The sequence below is a fragment of the Ranitomeya imitator genome, chromosome 2 (genome assembly GCF_032444005.1).
Source record: "Ranitomeya imitator isolate aRanImi1 chromosome 2, aRanImi1.pri, whole genome shotgun sequence".
Taxonomy (NCBI): domain Eukaryota; kingdom Metazoa; phylum Chordata; class Amphibia; order Anura; family Dendrobatidae; genus Ranitomeya; species Ranitomeya imitator.
The window spans coordinates 384,275,588-384,298,566 of NC_091283.1; the positions used below are offsets into that span (position 1 = coordinate 384,275,588).

The window sequence follows — 22,979 nt, forward strand, 5'->3', positions numbered from 1 at the left end:
CATGTCGGGTTGGGGAAGGAGATAGGAAAAGCCGGCAATTGAATTACCGGCTTTTCTGCTATCTAGCGCTGCATGAAATATATATATATATATATTAATATATGTGTCTCACTGACATATATATATATATCCCTATACTATGTATAGACATTTATTTTAGCTATTCTAACCAGTCAGTGTGATTTAACTGTACACCGCACTGAATTGCCGGCTTTTTTATAGAACACCGCTGCGTCTTTCTCGCAAGACACACGGTTGGTCCGTGTGTAATCCGTATTTTTCTCGCCCCCATAGACTTTCATTGGCGATTTTTTTTTTGCGCAATACGCTGACAAACGCAGCATGCTGCGATTTTCTACGGCCGTAAAAGACCGTATAATACGGATCTATAAAATACGGCAGATAGGAGCTGGGCCATAGAGAATCATTGTACCGTGTGCAATCCGTATTTTCTACACCTCTCATACATCCGTAAAACTCGCTAGTGTGACGCCGGCCTAACTCTCGACTCTGCCCTGTCCATCAAACCGCACATCCAAACTCTTGCCACCTCCTGTCGCCTCCAACTCAAACATATTGCCAGAATCCGTCCCTTCCTCTGCCCTCAATCTACTAAAACGCTTGTGCATGCCCTCATCATCTCTCGCCTCGACTACTGCAACACCCTCATCTGTGGCCTCCCTGCTAACTCTCTTGCACCACTCCAGTCTGTCCTCAACTCTGCTGCCCGGCTAATCCACCTCTCTCCTCCCCTCTGCAAATCCCTCCACTGGCTCCCAATTCCCCAACGAATCCAGTTCAAACTACTAATACTGACCTACAAAGCCATCCACAACCTGTCCCCTCCCTATATCTCTGAACTATTCTCCCAATATCTTCCCTCACGTAATCTTCGATCCTCCCAAGACCTCCTACTCTCCTCCACACTTATTCATTCCTCACACAACCGCCTCCAAGATTTCTTCCCAATATCCCCCATCCTCTGGAATTCAACACCTCAACACATCTGATTAGCCACTAGTGCCACCACTCTCGGATCCTTCAGACAGAACCTGAAAACCCATCTCTTCAGGAAAGCCTACAGCCTGCAATAACCATTCTGCCGCCTCCCCACCACCAGAGCTGCTGCACCCCCGACCTTCTGTCTCTTCCCCATTATCCCATAGAACATAAATCCGCAAGGACAGGGTCCTCTCCCCTCTGTACCCGTCTGTCATTGTAAATTTGTTCACTGTAAATGATATCTATAACCCTGTATGTAACCCCTTTCTCATGTACAGCACCATGGAATTAATGATGCTATATAAATAATAATAATTCATGCCAGGCTGCCCAGAGGCAAAGACAAACTGTCCTCTGTGGGAGGTGTATGGTCTATGTCCTCCCTGCCATGCTCCACTGATGCCCGTGAGCTACTTTGAGTGCCACCCTGTTGTGTTCACGACATGGTGAAGTGTTGTTCCACAGAACTACTCACCCATGCGTGCTGCAGCTGAAACTCCAGTATTGCTTCTGCTCGCACAGCCTCTACAGCGTATGCAACTTTTGAGTTCCACCTTGTTGATGTCACATATGAGGCGCTGATCGAGAAGGTAGAAGTGAAGCTGCAGCGCAGACCGTCGAGCAGCTGCAGGGTGTGAACGCCATAATCGTGCACAGACGACCTCTCACATATGGGTAATTTTTAAGAAAGATTTGCACTACTAAACTTGACACATGTGCCAGGCAAGGGATGTGGTCAAACCAGCTAGGCCTAGAGGTGCTACCAGATTTCTCCTGTTATTGCACACCACCAGGCCTGGATTTAGGTCCAGCAGCACCAACCACTCAGTCTCGTTTATTCCTTGTCCACAGCTCTTGAGAAGAATGGAACTTGTCCCCCAAAATGATGAGTTTGAGAACAGCCTACTGTCTTTTCCCCCTGGCTGTGTTGAAGTTGCTGGTGCAAGTCTTACTGCTAGGTGATGGAGTAAGCGGAGTAGGCCACATGGGCAGAGCAATGTCCAACAATAGATGTAGGACATGCGCTAGAACGCCTTCCTCCTCTGTCCCAGCTGCCACATTTACCCAGTGTGCAGATAGGGAGATGTAACGTCCCTGCCAATACTTACTGGTCCACGTATCAGTAGTTATCTGGACCTTGCCACTGATGGCGTTGCACAGTGCACACCTGATTTTGGTTGCAACATGTGTGTGCTTGGCAGGGATGGCCAACTTGAAACATTAGTGGTAGATGGGAACCACGTACTTAGCAACAGCCACCACCATCATTTATTTAAAATGGTTTTTCTCCATCAGCTGGAATGGCAGTGTTTCAAAGGCCAGGAATTGGTCAATGCTGTTATTCAGGACCAGGGCCTGTGGGCGGGTAGTGGGGTATTTCTTCTTTCTCTATGGGGTTTGGGTGATGGAGAGATGAACACTTCAATGGGACAGGGTGGAGATGCTTGGTGACACTGCTGGTGGTGGTGGTGCTGTCACATCCTGTCTTTGCGGGTAGGCTGTTCGTGAGCTGGATGAAGAGGTCAAGACCGCAGCAGAAGAGGGAGCAGGAGGAAAGCTCACATGTGTCATGTTTATTTTTAAGTTGTCTACTCTACTGCTGCTCGTACTTAGAACTCAGATGCAGGTGGTGCTCAGGTTAAGAAAATGTTAAAAAAAAAAAATAAAAAAAAAAAAATCAGAAGAGACTGCTTCATGACTTTGGGCTGATACTGCTTGGCCGATTTGCAAAGGGGTGAGGTGGTAGAAAGATGCCCACGGTCCTCAAGTGAAAACTGCGCTGTCAGCAGTGGACCCAGTGGAAGGAACTAGAGGCGCTCTCAGCCATCATAGATGAGGAGGGTGAGGTTTTATTGTCCTGTGATTTAGGTCTGATCCAGGGTTGTGAAGTCTCCAGGAGGTCTGAGGGAAACATTCCTTAATTGATGGAGCAAGACAAATACATGCAACACATTCATTCCAGCTGTGTCACAGGTCGTCAGAATTTTGTAAACCATTAGTACAAAAAAAAATAAAAAAGTATGTAAATATTGCCTAACATTCCAGAGATACATTATTCCTCTGGAAAATATGTCACAGCCTGTCCCATCAGTGGTGGCAGCAGCACCCTCAGAGGAAGCCAGCTTATGTCTTTTACAGAAAAAACAATTATGGATTTAAAAAAAAAAAAACACCCAAGTGCGGGTCTGGTCTACTGGTGAGGACATCCCTACAGATAGTTTCCCCAATAACCTGCAATGTGTAAACTCAGCCCGATACAGATCCAACACCTTACTCTCCACTAATGTCACCCCGCGCTTAAGAATTATAGAAATGAAAAGTCAACTCATAGCTGTCAAACAATTTTATTACAAGTCAAATAGTTAGAAATAAAAGAGATATATAAATATATGCATAAATACAAATGAATAAGTTGTGTTTTAGAAATCAAAACAATAAATTAAACATTAAAGACAGATTAATGATAAAAAAGCAAAACACATTTTGTACCAAAGTCACCTGTGCTTTAGCTGCAAAAATTGTATTGTGGTGCTTAAAGGGAACCTGTCACCCCCAAAATCAAGGGTGAGCTAAGCCCACCAGCATCAGGGGCTTATCTACAGCATTCTGTAATGCTGTAGATAAGCCCCCGATGTATCCTAAACAAATGAGAAAAAGAGGTTAGATTATACTCACCCAGGGACAATCCCGGTCCTGTCCAGTGGGCATCGCGGTCCGGTCCAGCACCTCCCATCTTCATCAGATGACGTCCTCTTCTTGTCTTCTCACTGCGGCTCCAGCACAAAGTACTGCAGTGCGCAGGCCCCAGGCATCTCTGACCTTTCCCGGCGCCTGCGCACCGCAGCGTGAAGACAAGAAGAGAACGTCATCCTAACAAGATTGAGGCCCCGGACGACGACGCCCATCAGATCGGACTGCCTGCGTGAGTATATTATAACCTCTTTTTCTCATCTTTTAGGATACATCGGGGGCATATCTACAGCAACAGCATTACAGAATGCTGTAGATAAGCCCCTGATGCTGGTGGGCTTAGCTCAACTTGAATTTTGGGGGGGGAGGCAGAGGGACCCGACGGGGCCGGGGAGGCAGAGGGACCCGACGGGGCCGGGGAGGCAGAGGGACCCGACGGGGCCGGGGAGGCAGAGGGACCCGACGGGGCCGGGGAGGGGTTTTTTTTTGTAGGAAATATACTCATCTATCTGACATTATCAGACACCCACAGTGCCATCACTTTGGGTCCTCGCATGGATTGTGGGGGCACAAGCATTCCACTTGGTGAAGAGAAGTCCAGTGATGAAATGACATCTGCAGGGAGGTCACTGCTCTGGAGGACACAGGATGGGGAAAAGCCACAATACCTAGAATAAAACAGAAAAAATCATGCAGAAAACTCAAGTAGTGGCTGACACCAGTGGCCACCAGGCTAATACTGAACAGAATAGCGTGCGAGCAGAGAATAAAGCCCGGGATCTGGAGACATTATCACGCAGTTTTGCTCCCAGAGGTCATAGGTCAGTCATCATCCTGACGTCATGTGCCCCCAATAATATTAATGAGAAAGTTGTATGTTAAAAAAAAAAAAAAAAAAAAACCACAACAGGACCGACTCACCATCAGGCAGATATTCTCATGTTAAGCAAGATCAATCCCTCAGATCTCCATCATCATTCATCCCCTCCCCTGTTCGCCCCCTCACATGTAGCACTATACTTCCCTACACCCCCCCCACCGCAAGTGACATCACACACTGACCTGCACAGGATGTGACAACAGCCCCCCACACCATGCAGACCCATGCAAATAACATCAGCCCCACTCAGCAGGTAGACCCCCACGCATGCAACATGACCCCCTTCCCAACAGAGACTCCAGCACACGGCCTCTCTTCCCCAGAGACCCCCCAGCACGCTGCCCCCCTTCCTAACAGACACCCAGCCCCGCTCGCAAGGAACATGACCCCCTTCCAACAGAGACCCCAAGCATGCAGTCTCCCTTCCCCAGGCAGGCCCCTCCAGCACGCAGTCCCAGGCAAGCAACGTCACCCCCTTCCCCAGGCAGGCCCCTCCAGCACGCAGTCCCATGCAAGCATCACCCCTGTCCCCAGGCAGGCCCCTCCAGCGTGCAGTCCTATGCAAGCATCACCCCTTTCCCCAGGCAGACCCCCAGCATGCAGTCCCACGCAAGCAACGTCACCACCTTCCCTAGGTAGCGCCCCCAGCACACAGTCCCACACAAGCAACGTACCCCCTTCTCCAGGCAGACCACCAGCACGCAGTGCCATGCAAGCATCACCAGCTTCCCCAGGCAGACCACCAGCACACAGTCCCATGCAAGCACCATCTCCCCCGGCAGACCCCCCATTCCAGCATGCACATGCAGCCCCATGCAAACATCACCCCCTTCTCCCCAGGCAGACCCCCTCCAGCATGCACATGCAGCCCCATGCAAACATCACCACCCCTTCTCCCCAGGCAGACCCCCCCTCCAGCATGCACATGCAGCCCCATGAAAGCATCACCCCCTTCTCTCCAAGCAGACCCCCCTCCACTATACACATGTAGCCCCATGCAAGCAACATTACCCCCTTCTCCCAAGGCAGACCCCCCGTCCAGCATGCACATGCAGTCCCATGCACATGCAGCCCCATGCAAGCATCACCCCTTTCTCCCCAGGCAGACCCCCGTCCTGCATTCACATGCAGCCCCATGCAAACATCACCCCTTTCTCCCCAGGCAGACTCCCACTTACCTGATCTGTGACTATGGAGAACGACCCAAAATCCCGCCATGACATCCACAGCTCCCTCCTGTCTGCTCTGCTCTAGGGAGGAAGAGGCAAATCCTGCACAAAACACTCAAAATCTAAATCCTGCACGAAATCCCGCCATGACATCCACAGCTTCCTCCTGTCTGCTCTATGGAGGAAGAAGCACCGCCCCTTCCGGTCACATGGACACGATGTCAGTAGAGGTCCTTAGCCGACTTGGATTTAGCCTCTACCTCTGCTCTATGGAGGAAGAAGCGCCGCCCCTTCCGGTCACATGGGCACGACGTCAGCAGAGGTCCCTTAGCCGACTTGGCTTTAGCCTCTACCCACAGAACAGCCATATATGTGGTGTGCGGCTCTGCAGGTGGAGGTAGGTGCTGGAGATTCCCCATTACTGGGCGGGGGCAGGGGACATTAACCCCCTCAGTGCTGCGGTCACATTCCAGGAGACAGAACGTGTTCCCGTCTGTGTCACTGTATCAGGGTCTCTCTCTGTATTGGATTACATTGGGTCACTTCCCTCCTGGTGTCGCTCGCTGCTCTGTTACTGTACAGTCTCTATTATGGCCGTCACCCGCTCCATGTTGTCACTATCAGGAAATGTTAGCCCCTTAATAACTGGGCCTATTTTTTCAATTCTGCCTAGTGATGAGCGAATATACTCGTTGGTTGGGTCTCCTTGCCTTGTCTTTCCTTGCCGCAGCTGCATGATTTACGGCTGCTGGACATCCTAAATACATGTGGGAATTGCCTAACAAATAGGCATTCCTCACATGTATTCAGCCTGTCTAGCAGCCGTAAATCATGCAGCTGAGGGAACGAAAACTAAATCTCCGAGCACCAACAAATACTCGCCAGAGCATGCTCAGAGAAACCCGAGTAACGATGCTATTCGCTCATCACTATTTCTGACCACTGTCACTTTATGAGTGAGGGTAATATCTCTGGAACACTTGAACGTTTCCAAGTTATTCTGAGATACGTTCATTGTACTTCATGATAGTGGCAACATTTCTTTGATATGACTTACATTTATTTCTGAAAAAAAAATGGAAATGGGGTAAAAATTTTGAAAATTTAGCAATTTTCAAACTTTCAATTTTTGTGCCCTTAACCCCTTCATGACCATGGGATTTTTCATTTTTCCGTGTTCGTTTTTCACTCCCCTCCTTCCCAGAGCCATAACTTTTTTATTTTTCCGTCAATTTGGCCATGTGAGGGCTTATTTTTTGCGGGACGAGTTGTACTTTTGAACAACATTATTGGTTTTAGCATGTCGTGTACTAGAAAACGGGAAAAAAATTCCAAGTGCGGTGAAATTGCAAAAAAAGTGCAATCCCACACTTGTTTTTTGTTTTGGCTTTTTTGCTAGGTTCACTAAATGCTAAAACTGACCTGCCATTATGATTCTCCAGGTCATTACGAGTTCATAGACACCTAACATGACTAGGTTATTTTTTATCTAAGTGGTGAAAAAAAATTCCAAACTTTGCTAAAAAAAAAAAAAAAAAAATTGCGCCATTTTCCGATACTCGTAGCGTCTCCATTTTTCGTGATCTGGGGTCGGTTGAGGGCTTATTTTTTGCGTGCCGAGATGACGTTTTTAATGATAGCATTTTGGTGCAGATACGTTCTTTTGATCGCCCGTTATTGCATTTTAATGCAATGTCGCGGCGACCTAAAAAACGTAATTCTGGCGTTTCGAATTTTTTTCTCACTACGCCGTTTAGCGATCAGGTTAATGCTTTTTTTTAGTTCATAGATCGGGCGATTCTGAGCGCGGCGATACCAAATATGTGTAGATTTGATTTTTTTTTTATTGATTTATTTTGATTGGGGCGAAAGGGGGGTGATTTAAACTTTTATATTTTTCTTATTTTTTTCACATTTTTTTTTACTTTTTTTTTTAACTTTTGCCATGCTTCAATAGCCTCCATGGGAGGCTAGAAGCAGGCACAACGCGATCGGCTCTGCTACATAGCAGCGATCTGCTGATCGCTGCTATGTAGCAGAAATGGAGGTGTGCTGTGAGCGCCGACCACAGGGTGGCGCTCACAGCCACTGCTCATCAGTAACCATAGAGGTCTCAAGGACCTCTATGGTTACAATGGAGACGCATCGCCGACCCCCGATCATGTGACGGGGGTCGGCGATGACGTCATTTCCGGCCGCCCGGCCGGATGCGGTAGTTAAATGCCGCTGTCTGCGATTGACAGTGGCATTTTACTAGTTAATAGGTGCGGGCAGATCGCGATTCTGCCCGCACCTCTTGCGGGCACATGTCAGCTGTTCAAAACAGCTGACATGTCCCGGCTTTGATGCGGGCTCACCGCGGAGCCCTGCATCAAAGCAGGGGATCTGACCTCGGACGTACTATCCCGTCCGAGGTCAGAAAGGGGTTAAATCAGAGAGATACAGGTGATTCTCACAAAATTAAAATATCATCAAAAAGTTGATTATTTCAGTTCTTCAATACAAAAAGTGAAACTCGTATATTGTATAGAGTCATTACACACAGAGTGATCTATTTCAAGTGTTTATTTCTGTTAATGTTGATGATTATGGCTTACAGCCAATGAAAACTCAAAGTCATTATCTCAGTAAATTAGAATACTTTATAACACCAGCTTGAAAAGTGATTTTAAAATCCGAAATGTTGGCCTACTGAAATGTATGTTCAGTAGATTCACTCAGTACTTGTTTGGGGCTCCTTTTGCATCAATTACTGCATCAATGCAGAGTGGCATGGAGGTGATCAGCTTGTGGCACTGCTGAGGTGTTATGGAAGCCCAGGTTGCTTTGATAGCAGCCTTCAGCTCATCTGCATTGTTGGGTCTGGTGTCTCTCATCTTCCTCTTGAAAATACCCCATAGATTCTCTATGGGGTTAAGGTCAGGCGAGTTGGCTGGCCAATCAAGCACAGAGATACTGTTGATTTTAAACAGGGTATTGGTACTTTTGGCAGTGTGGACAGGTGCCAAGTCCTGCTGGAGAATTACATTTCCATCTCCAAAAAGCTTGTTGGCAGAGGGAAGCATGAAGTGCTAAACTGGTAGACGGCTGCGCTGACTTTGGTCTTGATAAATCACAGTGGACCTACACCAGCAGATGACATGGCTCCCCAAACCATCACTGATTGTGGAAACTTCACACTGGACCCCAAGCAGCTTGGATTGTGGCCTCTCCACTCTTCCTCCAGACTTTGGGACCTTGATTTCCAAATGAAATGCAAAATTTACTTTCATCTGAAAACAACACCGTGGACCACTGAACAACAGTCCAGTTCTTTTTCTCCTTGGCCCAGGTAAGACGCTTCTGGCGTTGTCTATTGGTCATGAGTGGCTTGACACAAGGAATGCGACACTTGTAGCCCATGTCCTGGATATGTGTGTGTGTGTGTGTGTGTGTGGTGGCTTTTGCAGCAATGGCTCCAGCAGCAGTCCACTCCTTGTGAATCTCCTCCAAATTTTTGGATTACCTTTTCTTAACATAGTAACATTGTAAGATAGTTAGGCCGAAAAAAGACATTTGTCCATCCAGTTCAGCCTATATTCCATCATAATAAATCCCCAGATCTACGTCCTTCTACAGAACCTAATAATTGTATGTTACAATATTGTTCTGCTCCAGGAAGACATCCAGGCCTCTCTTGAACCCCTCGACTGAGTTCGCCATCACCACCTCCTCAGGCAAGCAATCTCTTCAAGGCTGTGGTTATCCCGGTTGCTTTTGCACCTTTTTCTCCCATACTTTTTCCTTCCACTCAACTTTCCATTAATATGCTTGGATACAGCACTCTACGAACAGCCAGCTTCTTTAGCAATGACCTTTTGTGGCTTACCCTCCTTGTGGCGTATGTTAATGACTGCCTTCTGGACATCTGTCAAGTCAGTAGTCTTCCCCATGATTGTGAAGCCTATTGAAACAGACTAAGGGACCTTTTTAACCCCTTCACGACATGCGCCGTACTAGTACTGCGCATGCCGTGAATCCCCCTTTGATGTGGGCTCCGGCGGTGAGCCCACATCAAAGTCGCGACATGTCAGCTGTTTTGTACAGCTGACATGTGCGCGCAATAGCGGCGGGTGAAATCGCTATTCACCCGCCACTATTAACCTGTTAAATGCCGCTGTCAAACACAGCGGCATTTAACTACCGCATCCGGCCGGGCGGCCGGATATGACGTCATCGCCGACCCCCGTCACATGATCGGGGGTCGGCGATGCATCAGGAAGGTAACCATAGAGGTCCTTGAGACCTCTATGGTTACTGATGCAGGTTTGCTATGAGCGCCCCCCTGTGGTCGGCGCTCACAGCACACCTGCATTTCTGCTACATAGCAGCGATCTGATGATCGCTGCTATGTAGCAGAGCCGATAAGGCTATGCCAGCTTCTAGCCTCCCATGGAGGCTATTGAAGCATGGCACAAGTAAAAAAAAAATGTTTTTAAAAATATGAAAAAAATATAAAAGTTTAAATCACCCCCCTTTCGCCCCATCCTAAATAAAACAATAAAAAAACAAACAAAACTACACGTATTTGGTATCGCCGTGTTCAGAATCGCCCGATCTATCAATTAAAAAAAAGCATTAACCTGATCGCTAAACGGCGTAGCGAGAAAAAAATCCGAAACGCCGGAATTACGTTTTTTTGGTCGCCGCGACGTTGCATTAAAATGCAATAACGAGCGATCAAAAGAACGTATCTGCGCAAAAATGGTATCATTAAAACCATCAGCTCGGCACGCAAAAAATAAGCCCTCACCCGACCCCAGATCACGAAAAATGGAGACGCTACGGGTATCGGAAAATGGCACTTTTTTTTTTTTTTTTTTTTTTTTTTTAGCAAAGTTTGGAATTTTTTTTCACCACTTAGATAAAAAATAACCTAGTCATGTTAGGTGTCTATGAACTCGTAATGACCTGGAGAATCATAATGTCAGGTCAGTTTTAGCATTTAGTGAACCTAGCAAAAAAGCCAAACAAAAAACAAGTGTGGGATTGCACTTTTTTTGCAATTTCACCGCACTTGGAATTTTTTTCCCGTTTTCTAGTAAAAGACATGGTAAAACCAATGGTGTCGTTCAAAAGTACAACTTGTCCCGCAAAAAATAAGCCCTCACATGACCATATTGACGGAAAAATAAAAAATTATGGCTCAGGGAAGGAGGGAAGTGAAAAACGAAAACGCAAAAATGAACCAGCGGTTTCTCGCTTTTCCAACAAAATTTGTAAAACCACCTTTTTTATTACATCACATTTGAAATGACTTTGGGGCATACATAACAGAAAATACCCAAAAGTGGCACCATTCTAAAAACTGGACCCATCACGGTGCTCAAAAGTGCATTCAAGGAGTTTATTAACCCTTCAGATGCTTCACAGGAATTAATGCAATATGGAAGGGAAAAATGAACATTTTATTATATCTCAACAAAATTTTAATTTAGCTCAATTTTTTTAAATTTTCACAGGGGTAATAGGAAAAAAAAAGGACCACAATATTTGCTGTGCAATTTTTCCTGAGTGCGCCAATACACTACATGTAATCAGGAACTACTTTTGAGGCAGAGTGCAAATCTCAGAAGGTAGTAAGCACCAAAATTTAGAGCAGATTTTACTGTTATGGTTTGCGGTGCCATTAGCTACTGGGAGAGCCCCTTAGGTGTCAGAACAGCAGAACCTCCCGTAAGTGACCCAATTTTACAAACTACACCTGTACGCTGTGAAAGACAATTCTTATGTTAGGGCTGGAGCCACAGATATATATTTTCACCGACATGGATATGTCTGAAGTGTTTGTGCAATATGAGCATATATTATGATGTATAGTGTGGCCCTTTAAAAGGGGTGGTGTTATGAACTGGTGGTTTAGGAGCAACATGGGACGAGCTCTGAAGGAGGTGGTACCTGTACTGACCGCAGTCCCTAAGCTCAACACAACACTAGAAGTAGCCGTGGGATGCTCCTGTCACTCCCTAGGCACCTCATCACAGGTTGAGAATTAACTACCCCTAAAGATAGAAACAGGAAAACTATCTTGCCTCAGAGAAAATCCCCAAAGGATAGATAGCCCCCCACAAATAATGACTGTGAGTGGAGAGGGAAAAGACATACACAGAACGAAACCAGGATGAAGCACAGGAGGCCAGTGCAGCCAGACAGACAGGACAGGATAGAACACTGTGCGGTCAGCATCAAAAACTACAAAAATCCACACAGTCCATAAAAGTCTCCACACCTGACCAAAGGCGCGGTGGGCAAATCCGCCCCCCAGAGCCTCCAGCTCAACTGAATCAATCCACACTGACAAGTTGGACAAAACACAGAATGCACAGAACAAACAAGTCCACAACACGCGGACAGAAAAGAGCAAAGCAAGGACCCAACCCCGCAGAACTGGCCAGGACACCAGGGAAATCCAAGAGAGACGTGAATCCAACCAGGAACCACAGACAAGTGGCACTGGCTGAAGAGAGAGCCAGGCATAAATAGCCGAGCAGAAAGACAATCAGTGGAAGCAGCTGCAGACTGCTAAATCCAAGGAGCAGCCATACCACTTAAAACCACCGGAGGGAGCGCAAGAGCAGAACTCACAAAAGTGCCACTTACAACCACCGGAGGGAGCCCAAGAGCAGAATTCACAACAGTACCTCCCCCTTGAGGAGGGGTCACCGAACCCTCACCAGAGCCCCCAGGACGAGCCAAGTGAAAAGCATGAACCAAATCAGCGGCATGGACATCGGAGGCAACAACCCAAGAATTATCCTCCTGGCCATAACCCTTCCACTTGACAAGATACTGAAGCCTCCGCCTCGAAAAACGAGAATCCAAAATTTTCTCAACCTCATATTCCAACTCTCCCTCAACCAACACCGGGGCAGGAGGATCAACCGAGGGAACAACGGGCACCACATATCTCCGCAACAAAGATCTATGGAAAACATTATGAATGGCAAAAGAGGCTGGAAGAGCCAAACGAAAAGACACCGGATTGATAATTTCAGAAATCTTATAAGGACCAATAAACCGAGGCTTAAACTTAGGGGAAGAAACCTTCATAGGAACATTACGAGAAGACAACCAAACCAAATCCCCCACACGAAGCCGGGGACCAACACACCGACGGTGGTTAGCAAAACGTTGAGCCTTTTCCTGAGACAACGTCAAATTGTCCACCACATGAGTCCAAATCTGCTGCAGCCTGTCCACCACAGAATCCACACCAGGACAATCAGAAGGCTCAACCTGCCCCAAAGAAAAACGAGGATGAAAACCAAAATTACAAAAGAAAGGTGAAACTAAAGTAGCCGAACTAGCCCTATTATTAAGGGCAAACTCGGCCAACGGCAAGAAAGCCACCCAATCATCCTGATCCGCAGACACAAAGCATCTCAAATAGGTTTCCAAGGTCTGATTAGTTTGCTCAGTTTGGCCATTAGTCTGAGGATGAAACGCCAAAGAAAAAGACAAATCAATGCCTATCCTAGCACAAAAGGCCCGCCAAAACCTAGAGACAAACTGAGAACCTCTGTCAGACACAATATTCTCCGGAATGCCATGCAAACGAACCACATGCTGAAAAAACAATGGAACCAAATCTGAGGAGGAAGGCAACTTAGGCAAAGGTACCAGATGGACCATTTTAGAGAACCGGTCACAAACAACCCAGATAACAGACATCTTCTGGGAAACAGGAAGATCCGAAATAAAATCCATGGAAATATGCATCCAGGGCCTCTCAGGGACCGGCAAAAGCAACCACCTAGCGCGGGAACAGCAAGGCTTGGCCCGGGCGCAAGTCCCACAGGACTGCACAAAAGCACGCACATCGCACGACAAGGAAGGCCACCAAAAGGACCTAGCAACCAAATCTCTGGTACCAAATATCCCAGGATGACCAGCCAACACAGAACAATGAACCTCAGAAATTACCTTACTTGTCCATCTATCAGGAACAAACAGCTTCCCCACTGGACAGCGGTCAGGCTTATCAGCCTGAAATTCCCGAAGCACCCGCCGCAAATCAGGGGAGATGGCAGAAAGAATCACCCCTTCCTTAAGAATGCCAACCGGCTCAAGGACTCCAGGAGAATCAGGCAAAAAACTCCTAGAGAGGGCATCAGCCTTAACATTCTTAGATCCTGGAAGATATGAGACCACAAAATCAAAACGGGAGAAAAACAGGGACCATCGAGCCTGTCTAGGATTTAGCCGCTTGGCCGACTCGAGGTAAATCAGATTCTTATGATCAGTCAAGACCACAACGCGGTGCTTAGCTCCCTCAAGCCAATGTCGCCACTCCTCAAACGCCCACTTCATAGCCAACAACTCCCGATTGCCGACATCATAATTGCGTTCCGCAGGCGAAAACTTTCTGGAAAAAAAAGCACACTGTTTCATCAAAGAACCATCAGAATCCCTCTGAGACAAAACGGCCCCTGCCCCAATCTCAGAAGCGTCAACCTCAACCTGAAATGGAAGAGAAACATCCAGCTGACGCAACACAGGGGCAGAAGTAAATCGGCGTTTAAGCTCCCGAAAGGCCTCAACAGCCGCAGAGGACCAATTCGTCACATCAGCGCCTTTCTTCGTCAAATCGGTAAGGGGCTTAACCACACTGGAAAAGTTGGCAATGAAACGGCGATAGAAATTAGCAAAGCCCAAAAATTTTTGAAGGCTCTTCACAGATGTGGGTTGAATCCAGTCATGAATAGCTTGGACCTTAACAGGATCCATTTCCATAGACGAGGGAGAAAAAATAAAACCCAAAAAAGAGACCTTCTGAACTCCGAATAGGCACTTAAGGTACTGTCACACTAGACGATATCGCTAGCGATCCGTGACGTTGCAGCGTCCTCGCTAGCGATATCGTCCAGTGTGACACGCAGCAGCGATCAGGCCCCTGCTGGGAGATCGCTGGTCGGGGAAGAAAGTCCAGAACTTTATTTCGTCGCTGGACTCCCCGTAGACATCGCTGAATCGGCGTGTGTGACACCGATTCAGCGATGTCTTTGCTGGTAACCAGGGTAAACATCGGGTAACTAAGCGCAGGGCCGCGCTTAGTAACCCGATGTTTACCCTGGTTACCATCCTAAAAGTAAAAAAACAAACAGTACATACTTACCTACAGCCGTCTGTCCTCCAGCGCTGTGCTCTGCACTCCTCCTGCTCTGGCTGTGAGCGTCGGTCAGCCGGAAAGCAGAGCGGTGACGTCACCGCTCTGCTTTCTGGCTGCCCGGAGCTCACAGCCAGACCAGAGAAGCAGAGCGCCGAGGACAGACAGCGGTAGGTAAGTATGTAGCGTTTGTTTTTTTACTTTTTAGGATGGTAACCAGGGTAAACATCGGGTTACTAAGCGCGGCCCTGCGCTTAGTTACCCGATGTTTACCCTGGTTACCGGGGACCTCGGGATCGTTGGTCGCTGGAGAGCGGTCTGTGTGACAGCTCTCCAGCGACCAAACAGCGACGCTGCAGCGATCCGGATCGTTGTCGGTATCGCTGCAGCGTCGCTATGTGTGACGGTACCTTTAGACCCCTTCACAAATAAAGCATTATCACGAAGGATCTGGAATACCATCCTGACCTGCTTCACATGAGACTCCCAATCATCGGAAAAATCAAAATATCATCCAAATATACAACCATGAATTTATCAAGATAATTGCGGAAAATATCATGCATGAAAGACTGGAACACAGATGGAGCATTAGAGAGCCTGAATGGCATCACGAGGTATTCAACATGGCCTTCGGGCGTATTAAATGCAGTTTTCCATTCGTCACCCTGTTTAATACGAACAAGATTATATGCCCCTCGAAGGTCAATCTTAGTAAACCACCTAGCCCCCTTAATCTGAGCAAACAAATCAGTAAGCAAAGGCAAGGAGCATTGGAATTTGACCGTGATCTTATTAAGAAGACGATAATCTATACAGGGTCTCAAGGAGCCATCCTTCTTAGCAACAAAAAAGAAACCCGCTCCCAATGGTGACGAAGACGGCCGAATATGCCCCTTCTCCAAAGATTCCTTAACATAACTCCGCATGGCGGCATGCTCTGGCACAGACAGATTGAAAAGTCGGCCATTAGGGAACTTACAACCTGGAATCAAGTTAATAGCACAATCACAGTCCCTATGTGGAGGAAGGGAACTGGACTTGGGATCATCAAATACATCCTGAAAATCCGACAAAAACTCAGGCACCTCAGAAGAGGGGGAAGAGGAAATTGACATCAAAGGAACGTCACTATGTACCCCTCGACAATCCCAACTATTCATAGACATAGTTTTCCAATCCAGCACCGGATTATGTTCCTGTAACCATGGAAATCCCAGTACAACAACATCATGCAGGTTATGCAACACCAGTAAAACGGCAATCTTCCTGATGTGCTGGAGCCATGTACATGGTCATCTGCGTCCAGTACTGAGGTTTATCCTTGGCCAATGGTGTAGCATCAATGCCCCTCAAAGGAATAGGGCTCTGCAAAGGCTGCAAGGAAAAACCACAGCGCCTGGCGAATTCTAAGTCTATTAAGTTCAGGGCAGCACCTGAATCCACAAATGCCATGACAGAAAAGGACGACAATGAGCAAATCAGGGTCACAGATAAAAGAAATTTAGGCTGTACAGTACTGATGGCCACTTGTGCTGTTATGAACTGGTGGTTTAGGAGCAACATGGGACGAGCTCTGAAGGAGGTGGTACCTGTACTGACCGCAATCCCTAAGCTCAACACAACACTAGAAGTAGCCGTGGGATGCTCCTGTCACTCCCTAGGCACCTCGTCAGTCTGAGAATTAACTACCCCTAAAGATAGAAACAGGAAAACTATCTTGCCTCAGAGAAAATCCCCAAAGGATAGATAGCCCCCCACAAATAATGACTGTGAGTGGAGAGGGAAAAGACATAAACAGAACGAAACCAGGATGAAGCACAGGAGGCCAGTCCAGCCAGACAGGCAGGACAGGAAAACAAGTCTCCACACCTGACCAAAGGCGTGGAGGGCAAATCCGCCCCCCAGAGCCTCCAGCTCAACTGAATCAATCCACACTGACAAGCTGGACAAAACACAGAATGCACAGAACTTACAAGTCCACAACACGCGGACAGAAAAGAGCAAAGCAAGGACCCAACCTCACAGAACTGGCCAGGGCACCAGGGAAATCCAAGAGAGACGTGAATCCAACCAGGAACCACAGACAAGTGGCACTGGCTGAAGAGAGAGCCAGGCATAAATAGCCGAGCAGATAGACAATCAGTGGAAGCAGCTGCAGACTGCTAAATCCAAGGAGCAGCCATACCACTTACAACCACCGGAGGGAGCCCAAGAGCGGAATTCACAACAGGGTTGGTTGCTTTGTATGCTGTCAGGTGATTATGTCACCATGGGGATGGCAGGATGCTTATTCCTGAGGATGTGCTGGCGCATGGACCGCGGTGCCGGTGAGCGGCCATGTGATTTGATCACGTGGGCGCTTCCTGGCTCCAGCGCTCTATTGTGCATGCGCGAGCAGCGCGTACACACGGATCGGGTGACGGCCAATGGAGTCCCGGTTTAGAAATGCCAGAATAGTGTGAGTAGCTCAGATTGGCCGGTTTGAGCGCCATGAGTTGTGTGAGCAACGATTGGTTAGAGGTGTAAACAAACAATGGGGTAAGTCCTGATTGGGATTTGGTTTCCATAACAATGTGCTCAGGTTTATATTTGATTGGTTGTTTGTTTTGTGATTTTTTTTTTTTTTTTTTTTTTTTTTTGTAAAATTTGTTGTATTTTTTTTTTCTTTTTATGTGTCTTATGCTAAGACTGTATTGCTTATTATGTGTATATTTGTATTAAAGTAAAGTGGGCAGTACCTTGTGAGTGATTGGTGTGCATCTGCCACCACACTATATAAGGCTGCCATTTTATGTTTTGTATATGCTTGACAAAGACCTATTATGGTCGAAACATTGCATGATGGCAGAATAAAGCTCTTTTAATCTTTCATCACCTGGATGGGATGATGTTCCTTTTTTGTACTAGACTGTGATTTCTCTCCAATTGGGCCATTGGATTGGAACCTGCATTCCTGCGTTGAAGTGCTGTCGGCTACAATTTATTTCTATAATTTGTTACTTATGTCCCCTGTTCTGCCTTTCCGATCTCTGTGGGTGTTCCCTACGCTTTACAATTTTATGTCTTGTTTTTATAAAATAATAAAGATTCAGATACATTAGATTTTTTCTATTAGGCTTCTGTGCTTTTGGTGCTGGATTGAAGATATGTGACAATATCTGTTTGCGACTATAATTAGATTGTGTGTTAGGGCAGGTCCATGACTGGATGTAGTGATCATGTGACGCCGGTAACAGCTCCGGAGATTTCTTACATGGGATCTTTATGATGTTACATCGTCATCTTCTCCCCATTCAGGTCCCTACAATATTGAATCCTCTCAGTGGAGATCTTCTATGTAAGAGAATTCTCCTGAGTGACCCTACAAGGATGGATAGGGACAGGGACAAGATGGCGGAGAGGATATTACACCTCACCCTAGAGATCCTCTTCCGGCTTACTGGAGAGGTGAGAGATTCTGATGACGTCACATTACATCATTCTTATCTATGGAAATAACAGATGGACAGAACTGGAGAGGTGAGGACTCTGGAAATGTCTGTAGTGAGATTTATTAATGTGTCTCTCCATAACCAGGATTACACAGTAGTGAAGAAGACCTCTAGTGAGCGCTGTCAGGCCGCTGTGTCTGAGGGATGGGGAAGACCCCTGAGCCCAATCACAGGGCCTCCACCTCACCCTCTGATACATGAGGACATCAATGACCAGAAGATCCTAGAACTCACCTACAAGATGATTGAGCTGCTGACTGGAGAGGTGACACTGCTGGGAATGTTGGGACATTATACAGTAACGCTATGGAGGGATCGGGGATGACGGTATCATTGTATGTGTCAGGTTCCTATAAGGTGTCAGGATGTCACCGTCTATTTCTCCATGGAGGAGTGGGAGTATCTAGAAGGACACAAAGATCTGTACAAGGACGTCATGATGGAGGTTCCCCGGCCCCTCACATCATCAGGTAATAAACAGGACTAAATACACTCAGCCTATAATTATCTCTATGTAAAGAACGAATTCAGTCCTTGTATGTGTTTCTTCCAGTTCTATCCAGTAAGAGGACAACACCAGAGAGATGTCCCCGTCCTCTTCTTCCACAGGACTGTAAAAAAGAAAATCTCAATGTTCCTCTGGATCATCAGGTAAATGGAGAGAAGGAAGATGTTATGAAATTTCCCTTATAATGTGTAGAAGGATGTAAAGGTCTTGTGTTAACCACCAGTATTATACACTGAATGGCCAATTTATTAGAGATACTGACACTTTCTTAAGTGAAGCTTTTCTGTATACAGATTAGACTTGCAACCTCGGAGTGTAATATAAAATGAAGTGTTCATTTTTCAGTGTGAGACCACAATAAATTGGAAATATTGAGCACTTCAACTAGGCATAGTTCTCAATGTTAAGGTAACATAGTAACATAGTTAGTAAGGCCGAAAAAAAGACATTTGTTCATCCAGTTCAGCCTATATTCCATCATAATAAATCCCCAGATCTATGTCCTTCTACAGAACCTAATAATTGTATGATACAATATTGTTCTGCTCCAGGAAGACATCCAGGCCTCTCTTGAACCCCTCGACTGAGTTTGCTATCACCACCTCCTCAGGCAAGCAATTTCAGATTCTCACTGCCCTAACAGTAAAGAATCCTCTTCTATGTTGGTGGAAAAACCTTCTCTCCTCCAGACGCAAAGAATGCCCCCTTGTGCCCGTCACCTTCCTTGGTATAAACAGATCCTCAGCGAGATATTTGTATTGTCCCCTTATATAATTATACATGGTTATTAGATCGCCCCTCAGTCGTCTTTTTTCTAGACTAAATAATCCTAATTTCGCTAATCTATCTGGGTATTGTAGTTCTCCCATCCCCTTTATTAATTTTGTTGCCCTCCTTTGTACTCTCTCTGGTTGCATTATATCCTTCCTGAGCACCGGTGCCCAAAACTGGACACAGTACTCCATGTGCGGTCTAACTAGGGATTTGTACAGAGGCAGTATAATGCTCTCATCATGTGTATCCAGACCTCTTTTAATGCACCCCATGATCCTGTTTGCCTTGGCAGCTGCTGCCTGGCACTGGCTGCTCCAGGTAAGTTTATCAATAACTAGGATACCCAAGTCCTTCTCCCTGTCAGATTTACCCAGTGGTTTCCCGTTCAGTGTGTAATGGTGATATTGATTCCTTCTTCCCATGTGTATAACCTTACATTTATCATTGTTAAACCTCATCTGCCACCTTTCAGCCCAAGTTTCCAACTTATCCAGATCCATCTGTAGCAGAATACTATCTTCTCTTGTATTAACTACTTTACATAGTTTTGTATCATCTGCAAATATCGATATTTTACTGTGTAAACCTTCTACCAGATCATTAATGAATATGTTGAAGAGAACAGGTCCCAATACTGACCCCTGCGGTACCCCACTGGTCACAGCGACCAAGTTAGAGATTATACCATTTATAACCACCCTCTGCTTTCTATCACTAAGCCAGTTACTAACCCATTTACACACATTTTCCCCCAGACCAAGCATTCTCATTTTGTGTACCAACCTCTTGTGCGGCACGGTATCAAACGCTTTGGAAAAATCGAGATATACCACGTCCAATAAAGAAAAAGAACCCAGCACTCAACTGATGCTTTAGTGCAATTTTAATCGTAGTAGTACCCAATAAACGTTTCGGTCCTTGAATGGACCTTCGTCAGTAACGTACTGTAGAATAATAGAATAGACCGTATGGTCATAGGGTACAAAAAAGCAGCGTCTTATGTGTGAGTCAGATAGGAGCGGTACTGAGGAGACCGAGCTGGATGGTGGTGCTGTCAGACGCGGTGGACACCGCGTCTGACAGCACCACCATCCAGCTCGGTCTCCTCAGTACCGCTCCTATCTGACTCACACATAAGACGCTGCTTTTTTGTACCCTATGACCATACGGTCTATTCTATTATTCTACAGTACGTTACTGACGAAGGTCCATTCAAGGACCGAAACGTTTATTGGGTACTACTACGATTAAAATTGCACTAAAGCATCAGTTGAGTGCTGGGTTCTTTTTCTTTATAGTCTATGAAGGTGTGGGAACCTAACCTAGCACCATTCTTCTCCAGTAGTGCACACGGTTTTTGTATCTGATACCACGTCCAATGACGCACCGTGGTCCAGCCTATAGCTTACCTCTTCATAAAAACTGATTAGATTGGTTTGACAGGAGCGATTTCTCATAAACCCATGCTGATATGGAGTTAAACAGTTATTCTCATTGAGATAATCCAGAATAACATCCCTCAGAAACCCTTCAAATATTTTACCAACAATAGAGGTTAGACTTACTGGCCTATAATTTCCAGGTTCACTTTTAGAGCCCTTTTTGAATATTGGCACCACATTTGCTATGCGCCAGTCCTGCGGAACAGACCCCGTCGCTATAGAGTTCCTAAAAATAAGAAATAATGGTTTATCTATTACATTACTTAGTTCTCTTAGTACTCGTGGGTGTATGCCATCCGGACCCGGAGATTTATCTATTTCAATCTTATTTAGCACCTCCTCTTGGGTTACATTGGTGACCCTTAATATAGGGTTTTCATTGTTTCTTGGGATTTCACCTAGCATTTCATTTTCCACCGTGAATACCGTGGAGAAGAAGGTGTTTAATATGTTAGCTTTTTCCTCGTCATCTACAACCATTCTTTCCTCACTATTTTTTAAGGGGCCTACATTTTCAGTTTTTATTCTTTTACTATTGATATAGTTGAAGAACAGTTTAGGATTAGTATTACTCTCCTTAGCAATGTGCTTCTCTGTTTCCTTTTTGGCAGCTTTAATTAGTTTTTTAGATAAAGTATTTTTCTCCCTATAGTTTTTTAGAGCTTCAATGGTGCCATCCTGCTTTGGTAGTGCAAATGCTTTCCTTTTACTGTTAATTGCCTGTCTTACTTCTTTGTTTAGCCACATTGGTAAGGCCCAAATTTGGAAAAACTCACAACCTCGAGGTTTTTTTGGCAAAAGTATAAGTACTGAGAATGTTGTCACATCTCTTTGAGGAAGAAATCAATAATTGTGCTGAAGATCAGGTAGTGCAGTGTTGTAAATTTCAGCTGAATACAGAACTGGAGTCCAACTAACGTGTTAGAATACAATCATTGGTCATTAGCACAGGTGAACTATAACACCAGATGAATAGTTCCAGTGCCACCATTGTCTGAGGGAAATAGATGGAAAAAACTTGATAATAAAGTAACAATGATATCACTGAGCAGTGGAAAACATTGTGCAGTCAGATGAATCCAGATTTCGGTTGCACTGCGCTGATTAGTGGGTCAGAATTTCTTGCAAGCAGCTTGAATCTATGTATTCTTTTTGTCAGGTGTCATCATTTGCAGTTGGGGGAGTAACGAAGTAATTGCAGAAATGTTTTCTTGACTCATCATGGGTTCTTTGTTATCTGTGGATTGACACTAGGGCTTACATAAGCATTATGGACAACCAAGCTGTAAGGGTACCGTCACACAGTGGCATTTTGATGGCTACGACGGCACGATCCGTGACGCTCCAGCATCGTAACAATATCGCTCCAGCGTCGTAGACTGCTGTCACACTTTGCAATGTACGACGCTGGAGTGATAATTTCATGACGTATGTGCGATGTAGAAGCCGTTGGTTACTATGCGCACATCGTATACAATATCGTGCACACCTTTGTTACACCATGCGATCATGCCGCCACAGCGGGACACTAGACGACGAAAGAAAGTTTCAAACGATCTGCTACGACGTACAATTCTCAGCGGGGTCCCTGATCGCAGGAGCGTGTCAGACACAGCGAGATCGCTGTAACGTCACGGATATATCGCTCGAACGTCACAAATCGTGCCGTCATAGCGATCAAAATGCCACTGTGTGACGGTATCCTAAGGCATTGACATTCTCCCGCTGTACAGGATAGATCCCAAGCCTTATCTGCCTCTGCATTCTCCCATTCAGGTCCGATCAGATTGCTGCTCAGCATAGAAGTAATTCCTAGCGTCATGCTCAGGCTTCTGTTATGTGCTTCGTTACTGTTGGCTCTCCAGCCAAACCTA

The 22,979-nt window shown here is 46.0% G+C and overlaps 1 protein-coding gene across 1 annotated transcript in view; it reads left to right on the forward strand.

Annotated features, from left to right (window-relative positions):
- Positions 1-22,979, forward strand: part of LOC138666640 (zinc finger protein 84-like) — a 115,472-nt gene that overhangs the window by 76,071 nt on the left and 16,422 nt on the right. Inside the window, exons 6-9 of the mRNA XM_069754833.1 lie at positions 18,194-18,337; positions 18,467-18,646; positions 18,728-18,851; positions 18,935-19,032. Coding sequence (XP_069610934.1) covers positions 18,194-18,337; positions 18,467-18,646; positions 18,728-18,851; positions 18,935-19,032 — 546 coding nt within the window. The remainder of the gene's footprint in view (positions 1-18,193; positions 18,338-18,466; positions 18,647-18,727; positions 18,852-18,934; positions 19,033-22,979) is intronic.